The following is a 26,331-nucleotide window of genomic DNA, read 5'->3' as shown; positions in this document are numbered from 1 at the left end:
GAAAATGGTCTGGATTAGTGGGTTAAAATATTCTAGTTTTAATATCAATGGGTGCTTTTGTTTCCTTTGTTTGCTAGTAATATTCAAATTAAACTGTCAAAGACATGCCATGCAGAAAAGGGCATTTGTGTATGAAAAATTATTTTGATATCACACTGATTTTCTGAATGCATCATAATGTTTCTCCCCACACTGATTACTCATAAGTAATTCATAATAATCTTTTCATACTAAAAATGTTTTAGAATGACATGATCATCAGTAATGAAAATATGAATGCTTCTCTTTTGTCCTATAAATCTTTATGAAAGCATTAAATGTCTCAGTATTGATTTTATTAATCTCGCTGTATCACTTCTTGAAATATACTAACGAATGAATGCTTGTCCTGAAGATTATGGAGAATAATTTTATGAATAAAACATTCAAGCAAATGAATAGGCTTTTGAAACTAAAAATAGTTATTACTACATTGCCTCTAGTAGCTTTGTTTTTCAGCAGCCGAATGAGAAAGAAGGCTGGGTCCACTACAATATTATGTTGGGCTCTTCTTCCACCTGTTCATGAAATGAAACATCTGGGCTACACTGCATGGATGAGATAAATTTGGACAAACCGGACGTGTAAAATTCAGTGCAATTTTGCACATGTCTACTTGCACATGTCTACTACTCATATCGCCTACTCCCATGTAAATGGGTATAGGATCACAACACTGGGAAGGCAATTTTCTTTCATAAAGGGACCAAAGGTTGTTTCCATGCTAGCTTGCTTGCATTGTTGCCATCCTTGCTTCATTCACTTTTTTTCAGAGAAAATGGGTGGCATTGTTGAGATGTTGTTACTTCCTTACATTGTGCGCTCCCTTTTCTGGCAAAATTTCTGCTGATTTTTTTGGTATATAAATTAAAACACAACTGGAGGACACAGCCTGTCTGGTGTGGACATCCCAAAGGGTACTTAGCATTTCTGTGCTTTTAGATACAAGCTTCCTAGTTTCAGGTTTTTGTTTTGCTTCTTTCTGTTTTGTGTAGCAGTGGGCTCACTGATGTATAGCCTGTACAGTGGTACCTCCGGTTGCAGACAGGATCCGTTCCAGAGCTCCGGTTGGATCCCGAGGTTTCCGCAACCGGAGGGACCGCTTCTGCACATGTGCGCCTGGCAAAAACCCAGAAATATACCTCCGGGTTTGCTGCTTACGTATCCCAAAGTTTACGTAACCAGAGGGACATGTAAGCTGAGGTATGACTGTAAATTGTTTCTAGAAAGCCTTTCTACATTGTTCCCTATCAGTTTCTGTTCCTATTGCAGAAAGGAGCTTTGTATAGTAAAACGTTGTTGTATAAAAAATAGAAGAAAAAAAATAAAAGGAAGCACTGGTAATTAAAGCCCCTTCTCCCTGGAACAAAACTGGCAATAAGAAATTGACAGTCAGTTTAGCAGTATTCAACAAGAAGCAATAAAAAGGCAGTGTGCACATGCAAGAATATAATAGAAATGCCTTGACTGTAGATAACAGTGTTGTTTCAAATGGTGTTCTAGGATAGGTCAGTGGTATTCTACATGCAAACCATATGCTGTGTCCCAGGTTCCTAATTCTGCTTTGTATTACAGCAGTTTTTCTTTTTTTAAAAAAAGAACTCAACTCCAAAATATTTAAACTTGTGTAGTGCTGCTCTGCATTTCCCATAACTTGTAATGTTCTGATATTTCAAAATATTACATCCTGCAGGTTATTAAATGTGCTCTGCTGTGATCTAGATACACTTCTACTTTTAGAATCTCAGTATAAGGTATCAGAAGTGCTCTTAGATGCCCAAAGAGAAAATACCATCTACATTTCTGAAACTTCTCGGTAAGGAATATTCATTTAAAAAATGTATCACCCCACTCTATAGTTCTGTGTAATCTTTACTTGGAGCTTTTCACATAAACCTGTAGCCTTACCCTCCAAAAGAAAAATATCAGTGGAGGAGGCAGCTCTGCTAATGATAATAATAATAATAATAATAATAATAATAATAATAATAATAAATTTCATTTATATCCCGCCCTCCCCAGCCGAAGCCGGGCTCAGGGTGGCTAACAACAATAAAACAGTACAAAAGTACAGCACAAACAACACTCTAAAATCATTCATTATAAAATTAATTAAATTCAAGCCACTGGCCACCATTGGGCCAGAGCTCCGCGAAGATTGCCGAGGGAGGGAGTCAGGCTGTGCCCTGGCCAAAGGCCTGGTGGAACAGCTCTGTCTTGCAGGCCCTGCGGAAAGATGTCAAGTCCCGCAGGGCCCTAGTTTCTTGTGACAGAGTGTTCCACCAGATGATATTATTATTATTAATAATAATAATAATAATAATAATAATAATAATAATAATAAATTAATGTATGGCTTCATTGAGTTAAGGAATTTGGCATGAGACTCTCTTTTTTCATTTGTTGGAGGTACAAAAATTATGGTATTGAAAGCATGAAAATGGGTTGTGTTTATTGTCCTCATTGTTGTGCCACTTGAACTTTTCTTGGAAGTTTTGTCTGATGACTTCGTATCGTTCTTTACTACTTGGCTGCATACTGCCACTAGGAAGCATGCATGAAGGGGTACAACCAACATGAGGCAGAATGAACATCCCTGATGTATTCACAACCTTTATTGACCTCGCAAGGATGGGAATAATTTGTAAGCTTGCTACTCCTTTGAAGTAACTATTCGTTAACCACAACCCATTCTTGGCTTCTGTGTTGTAATTTGATCTTGGGAAGTGCTGATATATTATCTCAAAAACCATTAGGGCTGGTCAGTGCACCATAAATAAATACTGCATGCCATAAAAAGAGTAGTTTGTATTATATTCTGGTTAGAAAAGACTAAGCAAAGCACACATAATGCATTCCCTTCTACCTCTGAATTCCCCTGAATCCAGTGCCAGGATTTTGTTACCTTGTTCAAAACTGCAATTCAGTGTCCATGCTAACAACCGGGCTTGAAATACTTTCTCAGTAATCTAGCTCTTGAGAATCATGAGACTCATGGCAATTTCCACATGCAATTCAATTTTGTTTTGTTGCAGAGACTTTATAATTGATGGCCTATCAGTAGAGAGAAACCATATTCTTGTTAGAATAAATCATGTTGGTGGACCAACGGAACGGATCTTGCCTCCAAGAATATTGCATAAGGTTGTAAACGTGCTTTTCAGTTTTCTTCACATTTAGCCTCTCTGGAGATAAGTGCTGCAGACTGAGATTTATTTATTATTTCTACCATTTATTTAGAGCTGATTATTCCATTGAACCTCTGCTGACTAACTGCGGCTACTGCCCTTTGAGTGGGCTTAAAAGAGTTGTTCTGTGTAATCATCCTGACTCATTACACTGATAGCATTAAAGTACAGTGTCAAGTGCACTATGTTTTATATGTAGGTAATGCATGAAATATCTGAAGATTACCTGTAAGTACAGAGTGCAGAGTCTTCAAACGACAGAATGAAATATATAAACCATCAGTAAGTTATAACATCACTTTATTATTGGTGGTTCTCCCTTAGGGTGATGATCCATATCCTTGGCCCATGTTTTCGTCATATCCTTTACCAACATGCTATCTTGCTGAATTTCCAAGAAAAACTGACACAAGGCAAGGTATAATATGTTAGTTTACTGGAGTGATGCATGTAAAAAGCACAAATATGTATTTTAGATTAATTTATGGTTATGTGTTAGTCTGTGCATAAATCTTGTTTTGTTTTGAGGAACCTTTTTGAAAGGCTCACGAGGGTAAAGAATATGAGATGAACATATCTGTATGGCAGCTGGAGTTTACCATATTCCTTTGTGATAGTTTTTTCTTATTTGTATCTCTTGGTTTTCTGTTTGCATTGCTTGGTTTGTATTTTATCATTGAGATGCAATATGGATCTGTATTTATTCACATTTGAATCATAAGGTGTTGTCACAGAGAGGGTAGCTCCAAGCAAAATCCCTTGTGAAAGAGAGAACACAGTAGGTGCAGATATTTATGTCCAGGCAAACAGTACAATAACTGCATGCATTTCAAACACTTAAGGCTCTTTAGAGGATAAAATAAAAATCTTCGTGGAGCTTAACTCTACAAATCAAGGAATTTTACTGAATGTACCCCATGTCCCATAGGCAGCATTTATTCCCCAAAGAAGAGTCTTGCGCATTCAAAACCTGCCGGGATTGCATGGTTTATCTGTGTCTACTGTGCTTTTCCCTTTCAATTCTAAGATGCACACATTATCCATTAGGCTTAATGTTTTTGTTAATATAGATGTATATTACCAAGTGTTAAATTGAACACAGGATGACTTTACACTTGTTCCTTGAATTTAATACAAACACAGCAGGGTTTTTATAATAAAATCAATCAGATACTGGGACTCAATTCCTTTACGTATGAAAATCAAACTGAGGGAAAACAGAATATGGGAACAAATTAGTTTTCCCCTCCCACCCAATACCTATAAAGGAAACTCAGTTTTGTTCTAGAAAACCTTTCCCTACTCTAGTACTTTCTGCCTGGGGTTGAATCAGGGCTGTCAAAGTGAGGCAACTGCCTCAGGTGACAGTAGATTATAATCCTATACTTTGCTTAAGCAGCCACGTTTCTTGGTGCGGCCCTGAATTGAATCTTTCTCCTAACAGACACAGTCTTAAGTTTTCTAAGTTATTCTTGTTAAGTACTTTCCAGTCTTCTACATTATTGCCACCTTTCATTCTCATAAAAGGAAAGGGCAATCATGTAGAGTCAAAAAGTGGGATCCTGAGAAGCATGATAAGACATATAGAATACCTTACACTTACAAATAGATATAAACAAAAGGTGTTGAAAGTAGGAAATGAATACCTATTCCTCCTTGGCAGTGGGAACAAGTCATGATCATACAGGGAGAAAGGGCCAGAGGAGTTTCATCATCACCAACGATCTAATCTGCGTAAGAAGCTTCTTTTTCCCTGTGCCTGGCTACATGAAGTGAACATTAGATGAAGAACTAAATTAGGCTTGTGCCAGTGAGGGCCTTTGAGAAATGAAGCCTTTTGGTGTAATTACTTGGCATTTGAATGTGCATATGGAATAGATTGGAAGAATTGTACTAGTCGAACAGCTTTGTGAAATACTCTGGGTTGGTCAAATGAATTCCAGTGATGGGAAAACAATTTAAGTATAAATTATTAAAGTGCAAACACTATTTTAAAATGCATTTTATGCGGTGAAAGAAACAGAAAGCAAATATTTTCTATTTAATAAAAAAAGGCTAACGGCATTTGCAAGTGATGATTTCATTTAGGAAGTTGAATATTAACTAGGATACTAAAATGCTGAAATGAAGCAGGAATAATAAGTATCTTAAAGAACCAAAGTTTCTAAAGTCTGACTACAGAAATGTTTTATTGTGTATACTTAAAATGAATTTAGGCAATTTTAAAGCCTAGAAACAGGTACGATATTGCACAAACAAGAACTTGGTAGAGGATGATAGCAGGGAGAAATTATCTTGATCACTTTGATATTTACAATTAAGAAATTCACTGAAAGCTTCTTGGAGGCTCATAAAGAGCCATTTCTAAGCACCTGTTTGTAAAAAGCAGGACTTTTAATTTCAGGAAAATGCTGTTACTATGGTAATATTTAGTAATTCTAATACTGCATGAAGTTTAAAGAGGCAGAGCAGCCAGGTGGGAGGGGAGTGCCTCCCAGACCCCATCTGCTGTTTGAGCCAAGCAACTCACCTTCACAGTCCAGTCCTCTTATGACCTGTGAACATCTTTTTGTATTTCCTTGTATAGGAGCTTTATTGGTTTGAGGCAGACCTACTAAGTTCTTCACTGATTGCTGTGGTCATTTAGGCAAAAGTAAAACCATAGCTTTCATAGCAATATTTTCATCTTCGTTTTAGATGGCAATGCTAGCAAGCTTGCATGTGCTTTAAATAATCCAGAGAAACCACTGGAATTGATTGAAAATATTCAAAGACAGTTTTGTGAAATCATGGAAAACAAACCAACTGTTATGAGTGGAACCAGTAAGTATAATTATTTTTAAAGGGAAGCTGCTTATCCTTGCTATGTTATATTGATGATTCTTTATAGTGAGGTATGATTGAGGACTGTCAAAGGGGAAGACATGCCATTTAAACCAGTTTGTATTATATGTTGCTATGTCCTAAATTATGGTGCTGGAGGAGACTCTTGAGAGTCCCATGGACTGCAAGAAGATCAAACCTATCCATTCTTAAGGAAATCAGCCCTGAGTGCTCCCTGGAAGGACAGATCCTGAAGCTGAGGCTCCAATACTTTGGCCACTTCATGAGAAGAGAAGACTCCCTGGGAAAGACCCTGATGTTGGGAAAGATGGAGGGCACAAGGAGAAGGGGACGACAGAGGACGAGATGGTTGGACAGTGTTCTCGAAGCTACCAGCATGCTCTGGTCCATGGGGTCACGAAGAATCGGACACAACTAAATGATTAAACAACAACAAAATGTCCTAAATTGGTTGGAATATGCCTGTCTCAAGCGACAATTGAGGTGAAGTCAAACTGTTGCTGGGTTGTAGCGCTTGCTGTAGCTGTAGAGACGGATGTGGGAGACACATGTTTTGTTGCATCTGGGGCAGATGAAGGCATCCAGTTGTGCTGCAGCAGATGCACCATGGCGTTTCTTCTCTCTGCACTCCTCCCACGGTTATTTTTCCTCTGCTCTGTGGGGAGCTGGCTTCCAGCACCAGGCCCATTGGTAGACCAACTCTGTGTTCCAAAGATGTCTGCAAATGTGACATGAAGCCTGACAACATCAACTCCGCCAGACCGGAATCCCTTGCAGACAACTGCAGTGCCTGGAGACGTCATGTATCCATAGCAGTATATCCTAAACATTCCTCTAAGAATCCCTGAGAGAGTTACTCCAAATGAATTACTAAATCAGAATTATACATTATTTAGGCAATGGTTTCCCAAAGTGGTTGATATTGATGTGAATGTGCAGGGGCTGAATAAAAGATCTAGAATTCCAAAGTAGGTCAGAAACGGCCTAGGGGTGGAAAAGATTGCCACAAGGGACAGTGTGGAAATGCAACGAGCCTCAGGAATAAAGAACATTAATATGTACAGAATGCATCTTCCTTGCCAGTGAGGAGCCTCTGTATTTAATACAGTGGTGCCTCGCAAGACGAAATTAATCCGTTCCGCGAGTCTCTTCGTCTAGCGGTTTTTTCGTCTTGCGAAGCAACCCTATTAGCGGATTAGCGCTATTAGCGGTTTAGCGGCTATTAAAGGCTTAGCGGCTATTAAAGGATTAGCGGATTAGCGGCTAAAAGGCTATTAGCGGCTTAGCGGCTTAGAAAAAGGGGGGAAGCGGAAAAAAATCGGAACACTTGCAAGACGTTTTCGTCTTGCAAAGCAAGCCCATAGGGAAAATCGTCTTGCGAAGCAGCTCAAAAACGGAAAACCCTTTCGTCTAGCGGGTTTTCCGTCTTGCGAGGCATTCGTCTTGCGGGGCACCACTGTAGATGATTTTACAATGTGACAGTATTCCTTATTTTTTTCCCCATTTTATGATTCCTAGTAATGGTGATTGGTGGTTTAAAAAGGTTGATTATACATTGATATTTCTGGATGTCATTTCATTTACATCCCTAAGAATTTGGGTTGGGGGGGTCAATGACAACTTTATAAGCTCGTCAAGGGGTCAGTGAACTCAGATGTTGGTGAAAGCCTGCTCTAGGCAAACCTGTGTTTGCAAAGATCACTTTGGGAACTATCCATGAAAGAATGAAAAACAATCGTACTCAAATATGCTGTGTGCATAGAACATAGAACTCTTCTCCCTTTTAGGGCTTTCTTACTCATTTAAATGAGTAAGACAAGTGCAAAAGACTTCCATGCAGAGCTTGGAAAGTTTCCTGCTGAGATGCAAAAGGAAGCAGGTAGCTGTGTTGGAACGCCTTTTGCACAAAGGAGGACAGAAACTCTTAAAGTGCATTGACCTTTACTGCAAGATTAAGGCCAAACTTCCCTCCTCAGAACCTCTGAATAGAAGAATGTAGGCAGTGCAATCTAATTACAGCTAATTTTCTTCATGTTGAAACTGTCTAACAAATTCCGAAGTAATCCTCAGAGGATCCAAGGATAACAAACGATTCCCTTTCAGTTTACACTGAATAGATTGTCAGAGAAGCCATTAAAATTTTAATTTAAACCAGGAATGTTGTTATGAATACAAAAACAGAATGCCTGTTTTGAATTATTTTTGCCATGCTTTTGTGAATAAACATGCGGTCGTATAGACAGCTTTAGGCTGCAATCTTGTAACGCACTTACCTGGAGGTAAGCCTCTTTGAACCCAGTGAGACTTTCTTCTAAACTCATATGTAGTAGAGTGCACTGTTAGTTGCCTATAGGCTTTCATTTTGGTTCATTTTCTACTCACTGTTGTGCTGTGGTCAGAGTATTGGCCTATATCAGAGGGACTAAGATTCAGTCCACACTCAGCCATAAAGCTCACTGGGTGCCCTTGAGCCACTCACTGTCTTTCAGCCTATCCTCTCCCGCAGGGTGATTGAGAGGATAAAATGGAGTGGAGCAAGCTACATATGCCACCTTTGGTTCTGTGGAGGAAAGGGAAACAAAGAAATTGGTTGATATAGTTCTGCATTTTACTTTGTGGCATTTTTAAATATATATATATTTATTTTATTGTTACAAAATTGTGCACACGCAAATCACAAAACATGACATGATTTCTTTTTAAAAGGAAATTTTGTGGCATTGATGCATTAATCGTTTTGGTTTTATTTCAGATTTGGCAGAATTAATGGAAATGTTTGTCTTGCATCTTTCTGAAACGCCATCAGAATGTTACTTCACCAGCAGAGAATGTGAAGGTAATTTTCTTCTCTCATGCTGTTTTTTCTGGCTTGCAATGGTCAACTGAAAGGTAACTGCCACACTTCTGGCTTCTGAGCCTCTCTTAGTGGCTCTGAGTGGAATAGGTAGACATAGCAGGCTCCTTTCTCTTGATCTGGTTTGACCCAGCTGACCTTCAGTTTTGACTGAAAAAGAAAAGCAGTCTATAATTATAATTAATACATGATAATAGGAGGATGGCAGATCTTGGCATTTTATGACGTAGTGATGAGGTTTTCACCTTTCTCATAGCAACATGCACAGGTTGTAGAATATTGAGTTTACTATTTTATTCTAAAGTGAGTATTTGTCACAGCATACAGTTGGTGGCAGAGGGACAAAGGACAGAATTCATAGACATAAGGGTTCCTTGGTGGGGCTGTAGCTCTGGGGACTGAGGCTGGCCTCTTTGCAGCCATGTGGGTGAGCAACCACTGGGATGACCCACAGTGAGGTGGGCCATTCCCTAATTCCTGACAACATCAGGCAGAAGTCAGGCCACCCAATACCAAGATCCTTGCTGCCATGCCACAACAATCTCCATTATCAATAAAAAATTGTGGCCATATTTCCCCCAGCCATTGACTTTGTGTGTGATCTTTGGTCTGTACGCTTGCACTCTGTGTCTGGGGTACATTAGCTGGCTTTTGCAGAGTCACTTTGACCCTGTCACCTCATTTTTGGAAAAAAATCATTTTCTTATACCTTTCCAATAGGCATAAATCTGACATAAAGCACACACGATTTCACTAAAATAAGTAGGATCCCTCTGAAATACCACATAGCTATTTACATCTCATTATGGTTCAAGAGTAGCTGGAACATGATTTTTTTAATTGGGTGCTTCTGTAGTGCATTTTATTCCACCTATCAATGGAAATTAAAATGTTTTAAAAATTAAATATAATTTTGTATCTTCAACATATTCCTTTGACACTTTTGTTACACTATGGCTCCCTGTTTGTCTTCTCCTCTGTATTGAGCCCTTGAATCATATACTGGAATAAACCACAGAGAATCATCAAGCATAAGAAATCTGATGTAAGGTCGTTTGGTATCCCAAATTATTTGTAAAGGGAGCAGATGGATTTGAGTTTTAATAAGCCAGCAGACTACTTAGTGCAGCTCCTCTACACACACACACACACACACACACACACCTTGGCTAGGCTTTGATCAACAGGGAGTATAACAATAGTTTAGCCTGGCTTTTTAATGAATAGAATCAATGTGTTATATGAAAGTAGTTTCAGGACAATGCATTGATATTCAGTGTTATCATGTTTCTGGAAATGAGAAATTGATTATCTTAAACTACAGCAGCTTTCTAAACCCTTGGGTAGTTGAAATTAGAATAACACAATTCATCCAGCTGTTGTGAAATCCCTCAGGATTTCAATCCATTATAAAATTTGCAAATCTGGAAAAATCAAATTAGTTTCGGTTAGCGTTTTAAAGATGAGGGAGAATAATAAGCTAATATATTGACATTTATACAGTTGCAGGGCTTTAAAAAATTATAATAAACAATAGCAACACTTAACTCTATATTGCCTGTCTGTTGGCTTATGTGGAAGATGCGCTTAAAGTTAAAGCATATGAAAAAAGACTTCTGGAAATCCAGCCTCTGTCTTTCATATAATATATGGATGACTTATGAATATGATCCATGCATATAGCTATATATAACTTTAAATATCACTCCTGAGCTCAAACCACCACAACAAAACTGACACTAGATATTTTTAAAATCTTTCCTCTTTGTTTCTCTTTTCCATCACCATATGGCAGCCTGCTGGCCCTAGAGGTGGTACTGGAGTACTTGCTAGTCCTGACAGCAATGTTCGCATCAGATCATCTGCTATAAATTAAGATGCTAAGGTAGTAGACTCGCCATTTTCCAGCTACATTTGTGAAACCCCAGATTTAAGCCTACTCATAAGATAACATTTGGAGTGGCAAACCTATTTTTGGGCTGTGCTTTTTGGGCCCCTCTGCAAGATTTAATATTTTTCTGCAGAAAATTAGCGTGGTGAAGACAAAACTCATTTTAGGATCCGTCTCACAGGCATCCTAAATGTCTCTGGATTGGGTTTTTTAAATATTAGTTTTGGTATGGAGTAATAGTCAGACATGTTGGGCATGTCTTTCAGGCATAGGTCTGAAATCTTATTTCTTATTAAAGGATCTCTAAAAGTGGGACAATGAAAATCATTTCCTGCCCATCATTAATGGTTGACCCTACTTGGCTAGATTGTCCTGAGATAAGACTAAACATTATAACCTCACTCGTGTGTGTGTGTGTGTGTGTGTGTGTGTGTATTAAAAGCAACCTTTGACCTTTTTTCTGGAAAATATCTCCTCTCATCCCTCCCTTCCATGTAGTTCTTGCCCATAGTTTGGCAATGAAGTGAAAGTGGACAAAGCTTCCCTTTTATTTGGAGAGCATAGCAAACATTACAAATTGGGCTGCATGTCCCATTTGGGATTTGGCTATTAAAAGAACATTTCTTACTTTGTTGTCTTCCACGGGTTTTTTATTTTCATGCTTGCCATTTGATTACATGGGGTTACTGAGCTCTATAAAACTAAGACTGCACTTCTGCTGCTCACATTTTATTTTTTTCCCCTTCAAAACTCTGAGGAGTACTTTGTTAATAGAGAAACAATTCCAGCTGAAGAGAGTCTTTAAAATTCTGGCGAATGTAATGTCATTTTAGAAATAAGTAGCTGTATATATTTTGAGCTGAACACGTCTCATGTAATTAGAATTAGGACAGATCATACACATTATTTTGCATCTCCTTTCAAGGTAGCAATAAAAGCTGAAAATCCTGGAACATGGATTGCACTTTTAAAAATTGACCTTTATGTTTTGAAATTGCTTTATTCTTACCAGTAGTAATTTAGCATGAGGACAGGATTGCTCATCTGCTAGATGGTATCTAAGGATGCAAGTGCAAAGAATTTTTTTATTATGTGTAGATTTGTAAGAGATTGGAATTTTGTGTTCTAGGAAAGAAGATTATTCATTGTTATCTTTTTTTAGTTTTCTTGACCTTTATGAAAGGCATTTAACTTCTAAACTGAATTGTGTTCTAGCTGCTGTTTTCAGCCACTGTTACCATATTTCTTTTGAGTTTTAGTTTTATGTTGGATTTTATTTTTTTATTTTTTTCTATCATACTCTGTAAGCCAGCATGAGAGCCATCCAGATTCCTCTTGATGGGATAAACATAAAGATAAGGCCTTCTTTAGGTTCTGCGTATTCTCACTCTTGCAGTTAAGGTCTCCTCTCTCCTTCCACCATGCACTGTTTTGGGATTTCTCCCAATCCTCTGGAGCATATGGGGGGGAGGGCACAGGGGACGAGAAGGGGAAAGGTCCCATTGCACTGGTAGGAATCCTTAAGTTAGCTTCTGCTAGTACATTAGGGTGATTGGTTACAGCCTCTGGGTCCAAGTGGCTTCAGGGAGAGAGACCCATTGCCTGTCCAGGTCGTTCTTATTTCAGTAGCTACAGTATGGAGGTGGAAGATAAGCAGTTGCTCAAGCAGCTTCCTTCTACGCAAAAAGAGAGCTGGATGGATTATGCCAAAATGACGAAATTGAACGGGAATGGGAAGATTAGACACCAAGAGGACAAAAAAATAAAAATAAAAATGAATGGATTAACTTTATAGAATATATGAAGGAGCATTGCAAACATTTAAATACGTTAGCAGGCTTGGATTAGCACTTGTAATATACCGTATTTTTTGCACCATAACACTCACTTTTTTCCTCCTAGAAAGTAAGGGGAAATGTCTGTGCGTGTTATGGAGCGAATGCCTACGGGTGCTGGTGAGGATCAGTTGCAGTCGTGAGCAGAGGATCCATGGTTCCCCTTCCTTCCCTCCTCCGTGGCTCGCTTTGAAACAGCAAAGCGGGAGAAGAGCTGCTGAGTGGGGAGGAGAGAGGGACAGAGAGCCTGCTTCTTTAAAGGAGCAAAGCGGGAGGGGAGGGGAGCCTTCTCCTCTTATACCCCTCTTCTGCATTATTAACAGCATCCTTCTCCACCCACCCCACACGTGTCCTTTGTCCCTTGAGTGCTTTTCCTTCCCTCCCCACTTAAAACGTGGTTACAAAGCACAGATCCACATGGATCCTCAGGATTTTTGCACTGGGTCACCCCAAATTCACCATCAGATCACATAGCATGTCCATGGCTACAGCTTGCACCCAAAAAAATCACGCACCCACTGTTGCCTGGGGCTGCAGTGGTGCAAAAATGTGGTTACAAAGCATGGATCCACATGGATCCTCAGGATTTTTGCATTGGGCTACTCCAAACTCACTATCAGATCACATGTCTGTGGCCACAGCATGAACCACAAAAATCATATATCCACTGTTTCGTTTAGAATATTTTTTTTCTTGTTTTCCTCCTCTAAAAACTATGTGCGTGTTATGGTCGGGTGCGTGTTATAGAGCGAAAAATACGGTAATTTGATAAAGGGTATTGAAAAGGCAGACTTAATAGATTAGATAAAAGTATTTAGTCACAGAAAAGAGAAGAGATAATTATTGTAAACCGGGGAGAGGAGTGGGGGGAAGTCTGGGGGTTGGAAGAACCCCTATAAAGATAGTGAATTTGTTATTGATTAATGCAATTAATATTGTATGCAAAAAGAAGTTGTGCTTCTTGGATGTCAAGAATAGCACCCTGTTAACACTAAGAAGAGGAAGTCACATTCCTTTTGGGAAAATTGACACCAACACTTGTAATAATCAATGTTAATGGCATCCAACTAGTAGAAACGTTTTTTGGTATTGTTTAATAGACTATTAAATTGTTATTTTAGAATCTAAATTTGTTAGAAAACCTAAGAACTGCACACAATAGATCTGATTTTTAAAATGGTGTATGGTGGTGGGGAGGCTGCCTTATTCTTAGAAGCCGGTGAATTCTGAATTAAGGATGTGTTTTGAAAAACAAAAATGGTCAACATTGTTAAACTACTTCAGCACAAGTTCTCAGCATGACTGTATCTGGAATTCTGACAGTCACCATATATTGAAATTAAATATGAATTGTGATACATCCAATTGAATGTTTGATTTCTTTAAAAAATGAATTACACATGTTCTGTGCAATTTTTATTTCTCTTTGAACTGTGAGGTGTACTTAAATCTTTTCCCTGAATTTGGCATCTTGGGAGCTACTGCCATAGCATATTTTATTCATTCTGCTTAACAACTATAGCAGTTTCACCTCTTTGTCTGATTGACAGTTCAGAGATACTCTGCCTTTTGTTAAGGGGAAAATGGTTTTCTTATTGAGAAAATTGATCCTTTGATGCTTTTGTTCTGAAAGCCACATTATTTCAAGACATTTTTAATAAAATGGGTTTCACATTGATTTTGGGGGAAATTAAATAATGTATCTTGGAATAAACAAGGTACATTTTGTGCATCATTACAATTGCAACTTTCATGCCTCCTCCCCTTCCCTGTAGAGGCGTTGAGCTCCTAATGTATTGAATAAAGTACAAAGAAAGACTTGTAGGCCTACTTTTTTTATAAACAGCAGATGAAAATATTGTTAGCCTGGAAAAATCTAAGAACTACCGCACCAGGCCAATGCTTCACTCATTGGTTAATATTAAGTGTACTTCAATTGTGAAGAGTTCTGCAAGCCATTTTAAAATCTGCACTGAAAGAGTTGATACAAATATCTTCTGAATAGGAAAACATAGCTATAATGACAACCCAGCCACAATTTTGCACATTAATTTATGTCATGAATAGATACATATATATATAAGAGACTGTGAAACAGGATAATCTGTTCGTTCATTTTGATTATAGTGAATTAGGCTATTGTTTTTACTGGATGCTACCCATACTTGGCAAAAGGCTGAGTTGAGTCAAATATTGGAGAAGAGCACTTGATGTCAAGTTCTGTCTGCGGGATAAGTGCTTAGACAGAGCAACAGTGTTGGGAGTGGTTAGTAGTTATAGAAGACAAATCACAAAATCCAAAGCCCTCTGGGAATGCACTGTCAGGACAGAAGGTGGTGTGATGGTGTTGTTCCCCATTTTCTCTCTCCTCCTATTGGCTTTTAGTTTTTCCCCCCAAGAATTTGAATAGGGAAAAGAAGGACACCAGCCAAAGGGTCGACATTCTTTCCCGACGGTTTCATAGTGAAAGGGCTTTGAATTCAAGCAGATCCAAAGACACCACTTAAATCCACCTGCAAAATGCTCCCTTTTGCCCTCTTCTCTCTGGGGAAGTAGTAGCTATGGATCTTTTCATAGCAACCTGGATGAAGCTTCTTCAGAGCCCATGGAGAAGGCGAGATTCATCTGCAAAATCCTATGGTTCCTGGAACTCCATCGCAACACCCATAGGATTGTGCATAAGTACTACAGACAGTATTTAGGCAAGGTGCCACTTTGACAGTTTTATGAAGTTGTAAGGGGTGATGAACCATAAGCTGACAGTTATTTATATCTGTCATAAAATGGAAGCTTGTAGAGTTCAGTTGTTAAAAGTAAGGCCATAGATAGTCCAAAATGTTGTCTTATTGTAACTATAATAACTTATTTATTGCTTTCACTAAATTCACTGTATTATGGATTGCCACCAAACTTCATCTTTTAAACAGTTCTTAGAAATTCAGATTAAAATGGTTAAACACTTCTTTTTATAATTTTTTTTTTTAAAAAAAATGTCCAGTAGCACCTTAGAGACCAACTAAGTTTGTTCTGGGTATAAGCTTTCGTGTGCATGCACACTTCTTCAGACACCACACGAAAGCTTATACCCAGAACAAACTTAGTTGGTCTCTAAGGTGCTACTGGACAATTTTAATTTTTATTTATTTATTTTGACTGCGTCAGACCAACACTGCTACCTACCTGAACTTATTTTTATGTGACTTTTTCTTTTCAGCTGATGCAAATGTGGAGATCAAAACTCTTTCATCTGTACAGCAGCTTGGCATTAAAATGACAATCAGGTACATTACGTCAAAACATTTCACTTAGGTATTTATAAAATGTTCATTTTTAATTTGTTATGACTTGAATGCTATTGAAACTATCCATTCGACATAATACAACATTTAAATTGAACAATTTTATGGTGAAAATCATTATTGTAACGTGAATGGCTTGGAACCACAGAACTGCACACGGTTTCTCTCACTGCTACCAGCACCTTCCAGACCAGGTACATCACCAAAATATTGTAATGTTCCATGAATCAATGGCCGATCAAGCTCTTCCCCCTCTCACTGATCCTACAGTAGAGCTATTGCTACTTCCCAATCCCTGTTGGCTCACTGCATCCATTGTGGGGGGTCCATAGACTTGTTTCTACTATTTTCTCCCCACACCCCTCATTGAAGTCAACAGAAGGGAATTAACTACACCAGACTCATCAATGTGGCAAAATTATGCACATCCGCTTGCATTACCAGGAACCAGATGATTACATCTCTCTACCAACCACACTAGCACTCAGAAAACTCATTCTAGTGTGATTGTGAATGCATGGCAATGCACAAACATACCCTAGCTTTTGGTAGTACTGGTAATCCCAATTTTATAATCTCTGTAAAATTATATGTGTTGGACTATATTCTAGTGGCTGATCTGAAATTGTAACAAACAAAAAAATGGATTGATTGAAGTACATCAGATCCTCCATTGCCCATGAAACACTGGGCAACCCCTCAGTGGCAGCAGAACATCTATGTCTGGAGCTTTCTGTGGGTGACCTGCAGCAGTATAAGGGCTGGTTTGCTGGCAGGCTTCTCTCCCCACCATCAGAACAGCACCTACATCACTTTAAGTGACCTCTCAGCCAGCTTTGTCTGCCTTTGGGTGTTCTCCATGAAGCATCTTAGAAATACGGTAGATGGGGCTATAGTGTGCTGAAACAACACGAGACCAAGTTAAGTTTCTATATAAGGATACTTTCATGTTATCAAAACAAAACACTACTCATTATCAAAGATGTACTAAAATTAGTGCCCCAATGCAAATGGAATACTCCAGAAGTTTGCATACTTGGTTCTTTTTGTGTGTGCCAATAACAAGCTTTCAGGTCTAAGTAGTACCCGTCTTAGAATGGATTCATTAGCCTTTTTTCTTTATTTTTACCTTTTTATGCCGACTGATCAGTTGTGCTGTATAAATGATGGCTTTGCGTTTTCTCTTTGGGCTGCATCCAGTTCCCCTCTGGGGATCCTGCTCAGAAGCCATGCACCTGCTGTAAACTGGACAGAGAGTGAATATTGTGCAATGCGGTTATCATATATTTTCTTGGTAATCCTCACAAGACGACCTGTATAAAATAGACCAGTGTCCCACACTGGAATGACGGCCCCTTACAGATATGACAGGAACCTACAGCGCAGATGTTCTGCTGCTGGTAAAAACTTTTCATTTGATATGGGCGTTCCTGGACTCTAATCCTTAGTACCAGCTTTACTGAACTCTAGATAGTTTGCTTTATGTTTTATTGTACTATATTTATTTGTAAACAACCTTGTCATTTTTTTATCCTGAAAAGTTGTCAGTAATTTTTAAAGAAATAAATATTCCATTATTGCCATTGAAAAGGAGGGCAGGCTGAGGTGAAGAGTTAAAGGCTCGCCTAAGTCACCCCAGTGACTTCATAGCTGAGATTTATAATGAATACTGATGTTCTTACCAGTATATAATTCCTGGTATGGTTTGTATGTTTTTCATTCCTTTAAGTAAGTTTGAATTGTATATTTCAACATAATTACCATAATTGTTGTTTTCAGAATAGATTTGATAAAGGTCATTTAGCTTGTCCTTCAAAACTAGGAATTTGCTTTTATTCTTTTTTGTTCCACTGAAGGGATTAATAATGGTGTTCAGACACATTGAATGTAATTTATTTGAGGTTGGTTATTTGCTCTACCCCGGAGGCCTAGTGCAGGTTAAAAAATATATAACCAGATTACACAAAAAGAAAAGTGCTTGATTACTACTATGATAAAATAAACCCCCTAACTGAATACAAAAATCATGTTTTGTTTTGTCTTGAAACCAGTTAACAATTTGAATTAACCCGGTGCACCAAAGGCCTCCCCAAACTAGAGAGTGCTTCTAGATGATTAGGTTCTGACTAGCAGACATCTCAGGAGTGAGAATTTTATAATTGTATGACTTCTACTGAGAAGGTCTATCTAAAGGTCCCTGTTGGTCACAGTAGGAGCAATAGTGAAATAGAAGAACATTCTTGGTTATTTTACAATATAGGCTTAGGAACTTTGCAAGACCCTTGTGACATCTTTATGACATTAGGTGATTGACAGGTGGGTGGCCCTACCCTGCTCAAGCCTTTGAAATGAGCTAGGTTGGTCCTTCTGACAGTACCACCAAAAATGTAATTAGAGGCTTCTCAGCGCTGGTTCCATCAGTTAAGGAATGTCCCTCTCTCCAAGACTGAGCTGATGCCATTCATTTTCAGCGCCAGCTGAATTGCTTTCTCTTCCATCATGCTTTCTAAATATCTCTGTGTAGTCACACAGTTACAGAGAGTAGGTATAGGCAACCATATGGGTTTACTTTGATGATTTTAACAGTATTTTAGTGCTTTATCATATTGTAACTTTTTTTGTAATTCACCCTGAGATAAGTTGTGACGAAGGGCAGGACATAAATAAGTTCACACCAGGCTTTAGGAGTGAGAGTAGCTCATTCGGTAGAGCATGAGACTATTAATCTCAGGATCGTGGGTTTGAGCTCCACATTGGGCAAAATATTCCTGCATTGCAGGGAATTGGACTAGATGACCCTCATGTTCCCTTCCAACACTACAGTTCTTTGAATCTGTGCTCACCTTGATTCATTAAATCAGCCAGGCCTCTGCCCTTTAGGGCTTTTAAAGTCATGAACGACAGTGTGAATTCTACATGGTAAGGTAACAGGAAGCCATTGCTTCCCTCAAGCCATTCCTCATAGGAAGTGCAGTAACAGGAGTATCAGATATTTTAAAAACATCTTTATAGTACATACTATTATTTTTGTAGTAAGCTGTTCTAGTATGAGTAACCAAGCTCTGAACACTATATTTTTACCAAAATACTATTAACAGATGCTTTAATAATTCTATATTAATTCAACTGAGACCTAGTAATCTTCTTCCTTGCTCTTGAACCACTAATGTTTCATTCATTTATTTAAACTATCAACATATTTCCATTGTATATGCTTTATTTGATCTTCCTAGAATGAATAATAATCTAAATCAACATAATGTGCATTTTAAAGCTGACTTAAGCTGTGAACAGTGGGGTGCAAATGGAAGCCTGAAGCAAAGCAGAATGCTTTGTGGAAGAATTTAATAAGTTTTTATACTAAAAATGTCTAGTATCAATGGATATGCATGTGTGTTCGTGTGCGTGTGCAAGGGAGTGAGATGGCTACACACACTTTTGATCACATGCACTGCTGGTATGCAGCTTTCAGGGGGTTGTTCAAGGTTAACTGTAGCCCTCAGGCCCAGAAAGGTTAGCCATTCTTGCTCTATATTTTTTATATAAAAATATAAATACACGCCACACCTATGCTTTCACTAGGCTGGCACATATTATAATTGTAGGGCAGCCCATTTGTTTTAACATTTTAAATGTGCAAATGCTTGTACAATACTGTTGTGCCATTATTTCTGTTCTATTTGCTACCTTGCCTTGATGAGAAGACACTCACACAATTTTAAAAAGGCAAATAGGATTTGCAAGCAGATGCAGATAGATAGTCATGGAAAGTACCAGGTACAGGTTCAAAAATTCTGTTTTACTCATTTTTATGTTGCACGTTACGTTCCTTTTATGCATCCTGGTCTTGCTGTAATGGCGCCAGTTGTGGTTGGGAACATGTAGTCTGATGTGTATTTAATATACTTTTTTGTACCTTCCTGCACCTAGCTTGAGGCTTCACACCCAGCTCCTACGTCCCCAGCAAAACCACCAACAACTTTGGTTGGAGCTGGGCATAAGGAAGGTTTGGGATTATTTGTTTACATTGGTGGAACAGCAATATCTGAGTAACTACATCATTTTTTGCATGCAGTTGCAGCATCTTTAACAGAAAGAGCATAATTTTGTCAAATCAGTGCCTTAATCCATTATACATTTCACGCAGAAATTAACCAGCGGTCTCATTTAAGTGGCAGACTGTGCTTTATATGGAGAGAAAGGTCAGGCGAGGATTCAAAGAACCGTTAAACTAGTACCGCGAACCCAAGGGGCCTTTAGAGTGCTTTCTTTTGAAGACCAGCCATCTAAGCCACATGGAAAACTGTTTAATCTGGGAATGAGGGACTTTCAAATGCAGTTTATGATGTGCCATGGGTGGTGGTGATGGAGTTCAGCTGTTGGAAGAAGGAGTCACAAATATTGTTGGGTTTGTATCAAGCCCTTCCATGAGCTCTCTGTATTCAGATTATTATTTTATGTGTAATGTTATGCATCTTAAATAAAGTAGCAAGGTTTAAAAGAAAGAAACAGCTGCAGACATGTTTTCCCAGTATAGATTGCCTATGAATATGATGTGGATTAAGGCTTCTGCCAATTGGCTACAAATCACTCACATTAATGTCTGGTGTGCTCTTTTCCGTAATGAAATAAGTAAATGAAAATGAGTATAGCTTCTAGTTAAGTTAAACTTTTTTTTTTTTTTTTTGGTTTAGCTATGGTAAACATTTGAACCTGCTGAGAGAGAATGCCGAAGATGATCTATGCCATGTAATAATGCACTGTGAAAATTTTTTGAAACGACAACAGGCACTTCTAAGGACATCGTTGCGTATCCTTTCTCATAATATAAACATCACCAAGTCTTTTGTTGGTATAACTGTCAAAATAATTTTTAAGATGCCTTCTTGAATTATTTAAGATGGCACAAAGATTTGTGCCATATAGGCAGGAACTTCATAACATTTTCCTTTCTCAACAGGCATATTTTCCAGAGCAGATGCTCTCCCATCTAAGTTTCTATTTCTGCCCAGAGTTTTTTTAAAATCTACAGTGGTTTCCCCACTTACTCCAGTGTAGAAAGCAGATCCACAGACATCCCACAGTTATAGATTTGCATTCACAATTGCAATGAAAGGGGTGTACTTTGTACATGATGCATGTGAATACCCTTAAGTCTCTGGATTTGGTATCTAGGCCTGATCCTTTTCTAATAATGGTCTACTAATAGATGTGTTTTCGATCGCAGGGTTTTTCTGCATTTAACAACAAACCCTTGGATTTCCTGAACGTTTTCCTACAGGTGGTTTGCAGGGAGGATACGTCGGCTTTGATTGGTTTGCATCTTCTGTATTTCTAATAATGATGGGAGACAGGGAAAAAACATTAAATTTTCTCCACCAGTTTTCCCGTCTTCTTGTGTCAGCATTCCTTTGGATACCACGGCTGCACAGTTCTGTAAGACTTCAAAAAAGGTTTCATCTTGACAAGATTGCTCTGAACATTTTAAATGAAATTTAATATTTCCAAAGTTGTTGATAAACAGAACACAATGCAGTTACTTAAAGGTTTTTTTTAACCAAATGTTTGCCCTGCAAAATTTCTCTCAGAAAAATATGGATTTGACATCTGCTCAAATGGTTGTCTGGAACCAGGGAAAAAACAGGTAGACAGATAGCAGTGGTGGTGTTATTGAATTTTAAAGTGAGCCATAAAATTCACTTTATTAGTAGTGTTAAATTCTGTATGTAGGCAGATAGAACTATTGAATGGCCTTTTTATTATTATTGCTATGTGCAAGCTCATGCTTTAGATTAGTAGCTTTTGTTTTATTATAAAATCATTAAATGATACAAAGTAGCAATTTTGGATAAGGGGGGAAAAAGTAAGCCAGCTTGCATTGTCACTGCTAGTCAGAGCCTCACTATTTTAGCATCTCAGATATTTATACAAGTTTCCTTTAACATAAATAATCACAGAATTAAATGAAAACTTGTATGTTTAATTTTTTACTCTCCTACTAACATAAACTTCCACATACTAGAAAACTGAGCAAACAGGGCAAGTGTGGCTCCCCACTTGAGACATGTCAGCACCCCAAAATAATAAAGCCATATGACAAGAGGGACTAAAATTTGAAAAAGAGTTTAAGAAATAGTGTAGGGCATGATCAAGAAGTGCTACTTATGAACATTATGGACATGTGACAATTCCAAATCATATTCTGGAACTTTCTCGACGCTTGCACAGTTGATGCCCGTTTGTTTCTAAGACCATTAGAGGTCAAAGCAATGGTTCACATCTAGTAGGGAAGCCACAAGCCAAATCATATTGTTAACACTGGTAACAAAGCATTCAAATTAGCAGTTAGATGTCATAAATGCAGTTTAAGCCAAGCAGGCTGTCATTCGATTCATGGAGTTTCTGGCAAGAACAGGCTTTCCTGTACACTACTTTTTAGAGATAGTAAACCTCTCCTTGCAAAAGGTAGGTCAGCAGAAAGACCCCAAGCAGTCCACTTGGAACCGAAATGCTTCTATTAGGCACCAAGGAATTCTGTGCATGCCAGGATTCCTTGAAGAGCCACAGCTCTTACTAGTGTGCAGTTCTTGGTTTCTGTGAAGCAGTCTAGCATTAGAGGTGTGCTGCAACACCTTCGACAACACTCCAAGGGATCCTGAAACACACATTTTGGAATGTGCAATGCAGCTGCTTGAAGACAGCCACATGTCTGGCCCTGGCAAGGACTGTGACTTGGATCCTAAGGCGCTTCTCCATTCATTTAAGAGGGACATGCAGTTTTTGCCAGTTCCACCATCCATCTGCAGCTCCCATCACTTATGTCCCATATTCCCGGGGGGGGGGGGCAGCCTTCAGGACTAGATTATCAGGGGGCTGTGGAGGGAAGGGGGAAGCAGGTAGTCCTTTCTTCCCATTGCTCCCAAAGCAATGGTAAATGTTACTGGCTACTTTGCCGTATTTTTTTTTTCTAGTTGTGTTGGGAGCAAATAAACTTTCTACAGCTAGACATAAATTAGGAAAAGCGATCACTGTTCTATTCTGCATGTGGATAATGAATGGGCAGAGGGAAGGTGACATCTTTTTTGAAGGGAGACCTTTGAAAAGCTGTATAATAAGGATCCTTTTGGGTATTGTTGCTTCATTGACCAGATTCACCTGCCCGTTGACACAGCAGCGTCTGGGATCCATCCAATCTATTTTTGCAGTGCACATTATGTTGAGATGTTGCTGAAGGCTGAGTTACCCCTAGTCTTTTCTGCGTTCCATATGTCTGGTTTTACGTCGTCACAGGTAATAGAAAATATTTCAATTTGTTTTTTTAAAAAATGGTTGCCTTGACTGTCAGTGAAAAGGAGACTGCAAAACTGGAGCCAAAGCACTTTCCTCTTCTATGGTGCAGCCCCTTAGGTGTTTACTCAGAAGTAAGTCCCATTAAGTTAAATGAGGCTTACAGGGAAATTAAGACAAGATTCCAGCTGGGTAGGACTTCCACTAAATCATTTCATGTTGAAGCTACTCTGAAAAGACATTCACAGGAAGGTTTTTCTTTTTCTCTTAAAAAGCATAGTGGTAAAAAGAATAGCTTTGTCAGACCCTTAAATGCACAGCAGTGGGCAGAGTTAACTATAAATTATATTTACTGCTAATGAATAGTCAGCTGGGAATTGTAGAAAGAGAGAGCTTTTTGAAATTGAATTGCTTTTGTCTGGTAGTTCTTCATAACCATACTTGAAATCAAGTTATACAGGTGAGACCAAAAAAATGAATTATTGCTACTGCAATAAAAAACAGTTTGTTTTGCTGATATGTACTATTTATTGTACAGTTTCTACAATAAGGCTGAAAGTATTTGAATGCTTAGGAATAACAATGAGACTTGCCTCTGAATGAAAATACATAGAATTGGGCAGTGTATTAGATGCCAGCTCTTACCCCATAATTTTAAGTGAAAAGAGCAAAAGTAATTTTGCTGTCTAAACACTAATTGGGATAGATTCAGAGTTTGCTCCTGCTAGATTCCCTAAGCAGAATTCTGCTCAGGACACTCCCATGAAAGAGGAGGAGTGATTTTTCCATTCCTCAAAATCCCCAGTGCTACCTTCCAAGGGATCCTTAATCCTCTAGGTAAGTTTTTCTAGAGTCATAGAGTGTAGGGGGGACTCAACAAAAAATGGTTTTCTCTGTTGGATTAGAAGCTGTCCACAAAAAGAAAAAGTCTGGTTCCAGTCCATTGTCACTGTTGGATTACAAATGAAGCAAGCTAAAATCTGTTTTAAACCTTATCTTTTGCAATCAAATTAGTACTTTTGCCTGATTTACTTTTGTAAATATTTACAGGCTGATTAACACAAGATTCATAAGTTCACAGCTAAATTAAATTGTCGTGGTAGAGATCAACAAAAAGAACAGTTATTCTAATTTTGTTTTTCATAATCAGTTTAATAACAGAATGTCAGATTTATTAAAAAGTTGGAGAGCTCCTCTTCTGCTAAATACAAACACATTAAACAAAACCAAAGTACTACTGTTTGTGACATTCTTCACTAGAAAACTCTTTCATGTAGCAATTCTTCTTCCAGGTTTTTAAGGATGCTACACTAAGGTGGAAACTTGTTTATGCCCATGATTGCCAGAAAGAAGATGCAGTGCAAATGACTAATTGGGAGATGCTGATATGACACACCTCCTCATTCCTTTTTAGTTCAAATTCTTTGAGAAAAGATGCCTCCCCCTAGCATAGGAGACGTGGTCTAGAGCTTTAGTTGCTTTTACAAACGGAAGTGCTGCCTTCCCAGACAAGCCCTTACTAGTGGCAGTGATTCAGGTTTTCAGTGAGCTCTGGGAACCTCCAGGGAAAAACATTTCACTTCCAGTGGCGAAACAGGGTGTGCTACCCCCCCCCCATGACTAGGAGTGGGGGTGGATTTCTGTTGTAAATTATGGTAGCTGACAATTGCAAGGGACCTCAGAATGGAGTATATAGAGCTGGATGCATTATGTGGAACAGTTGCTGCTGGAAGTGATGAATTGGATTATTGTTTTTTCCTAGATCTGTCAACAATGGTTGACTCAGTGCTTCTGGAATTACTTGGACTGGAGCGAGATCTGCCATTACATTGCCATTTGTATTTTTCTTGGCCCAGATTATCAGATTTATATGTGTATATCTGTATTCAAGCATCTACAGCAAGAAATTCTTCAGCATACGCAGACTCAGGATCTCCAAGTTTTTCTTAAAGTAATTTCTTCTTTATCTTCATGACTTAGAATAATAGAACAGTGTTGAAGATTTGATGTCAAGTTTTTAGAAAAACTTAACAAATTATTCTTTGAATATGTGTTTGTTTTCAGTCTGTTTTCTTCGTAGCTTTACTTAGTGACAAAGGAAAATATCCTTTCTGTAATTCTTTAAAGAAGACAAATGCATATGCCAAATGTATATGAAATAGATTCTTCCTTGTTTGTTCACTGGGAATTGGTGATGAGCCTGATCTTGATATGTCATTCTCTTTTACAGAATGCCATATCCTTAATGGACTTTGAGCAAAATACTTTGCTTGTGATATTTCCAAGGAGATTTGGCTGAACCCTGTTGGAACAGAATGCTGGACTAGATTGATTTTTTTATCTGATCCAGCAGGGCTGTTCTTAACATTTTTAACCTATAGATTTGTTTATTTCTAAGCTTTACATTACTCTGCAGAAACAGTAGCTGCCTTTTATTAGAACCAGAATTGTAGAGTTGGAAGGGACCACAGGGGTCATTTAATCTAAGCCCCTGCAATGCACAAATCTCAGCTAAAGTGTCTCCTCATAAGTGTAGTGGCTGTATTAACTCAGAAAACTCAGTGAAGAATTTCAGAACTAGAAATGAGCTTTTGGCAAACCTGAGTTAATTCAAAGCTGAATGAATGGTCATTGAATGAATGGTAACTATGTCAGTGCTTTGCATGTTCTGGTAACTAATTTAGGTGGTCAGAATATATATTTTTCCTTATCCCTATTGCCTCTCGCCATTTCAACCTGCCTGTGAGTTGAAATCTGTTAGGGAGAGCTTTCTGATGATTCCATCATTGAGAATAGTTTGGGACTTTATAACCCATCTGAGGGCCTTCTCAGTAGTAGCACCCCAGTTGCGGAAAGCACTTCTCCCAGACATTGGGCAGGTGCTGACGTCGTTCAGGTTTAGGACTCAGCTAAAGACCTTCTTTAAATGTAGACTGACACCTAGGCAGACTGTTTTTATTCTACTATTATTGTTTTGTTTTAACATTAATTATGTATTTATTGTTGTCCCCTGCCCCTAAGTCTTTGGGCAAAGAGGTAGGGATATAAATTTTAAAGATGAAGTTAAATGAGTTAATATTTTCTGAAAGCTGCT

At 38.4% G+C, this 26,331-nt stretch overlaps 1 protein-coding gene across 5 annotated transcripts in view; it reads left to right on the top strand.

Annotated features, from left to right (window-relative positions):
* Positions 1 to 26,331, top strand: part of TBC1D32 (TBC1 domain family member 32) — a 70,553-nt gene that overhangs the window by 40,561 nt on the left and 3,661 nt on the right. For 3 of the 5 annotated variants that reach the window (XM_081187619.1, XM_081187618.1, XM_081187620.1), the window contains 10 exons: positions 1,733 to 1,855; positions 3,075 to 3,183; positions 3,552 to 3,645; positions 5,925 to 6,050; positions 8,824 to 8,907; positions 15,866 to 15,932; positions 20,645 to 20,760; positions 21,232 to 21,386; positions 23,100 to 23,240; positions 25,000 to 25,188. In XM_081187619.1, the coding sequence (XP_081043745.1) occupies positions 1,733 to 1,855; positions 3,075 to 3,183; positions 3,552 to 3,645; positions 5,925 to 6,050; positions 8,824 to 8,907; positions 15,866 to 15,932; positions 20,645 to 20,760; positions 21,232 to 21,386; positions 23,100 to 23,240; positions 25,000 to 25,188 (1,204 nt within the window). Of the gene's footprint in view, positions 1 to 1,732; positions 1,856 to 3,074; positions 3,184 to 3,551; positions 3,646 to 5,924; positions 6,051 to 8,823; positions 8,908 to 10,720; positions 12,269 to 15,865; positions 15,933 to 20,644; positions 20,761 to 21,231; positions 21,404 to 23,099; positions 23,241 to 24,999; positions 25,189 to 26,331 lie in introns of those variants that run through there. The other 2 variants (XR_014006287.1, XM_081187621.1) reach the window with 2 other exon arrangements.

This window comes from Podarcis bocagei (assembly GCF_964188305.1).
Source record: "Podarcis bocagei genome assembly, chromosome: 3".
In the NCBI taxonomy this organism is placed as follows: Eukaryota; Metazoa; Chordata; class Lepidosauria; order Squamata; family Lacertidae; genus Podarcis; species Podarcis bocagei.
The sequence above is the reverse complement of the archived record's forward strand: the minus strand, read 5'-3'. Positions and strand labels throughout refer to the sequence as shown.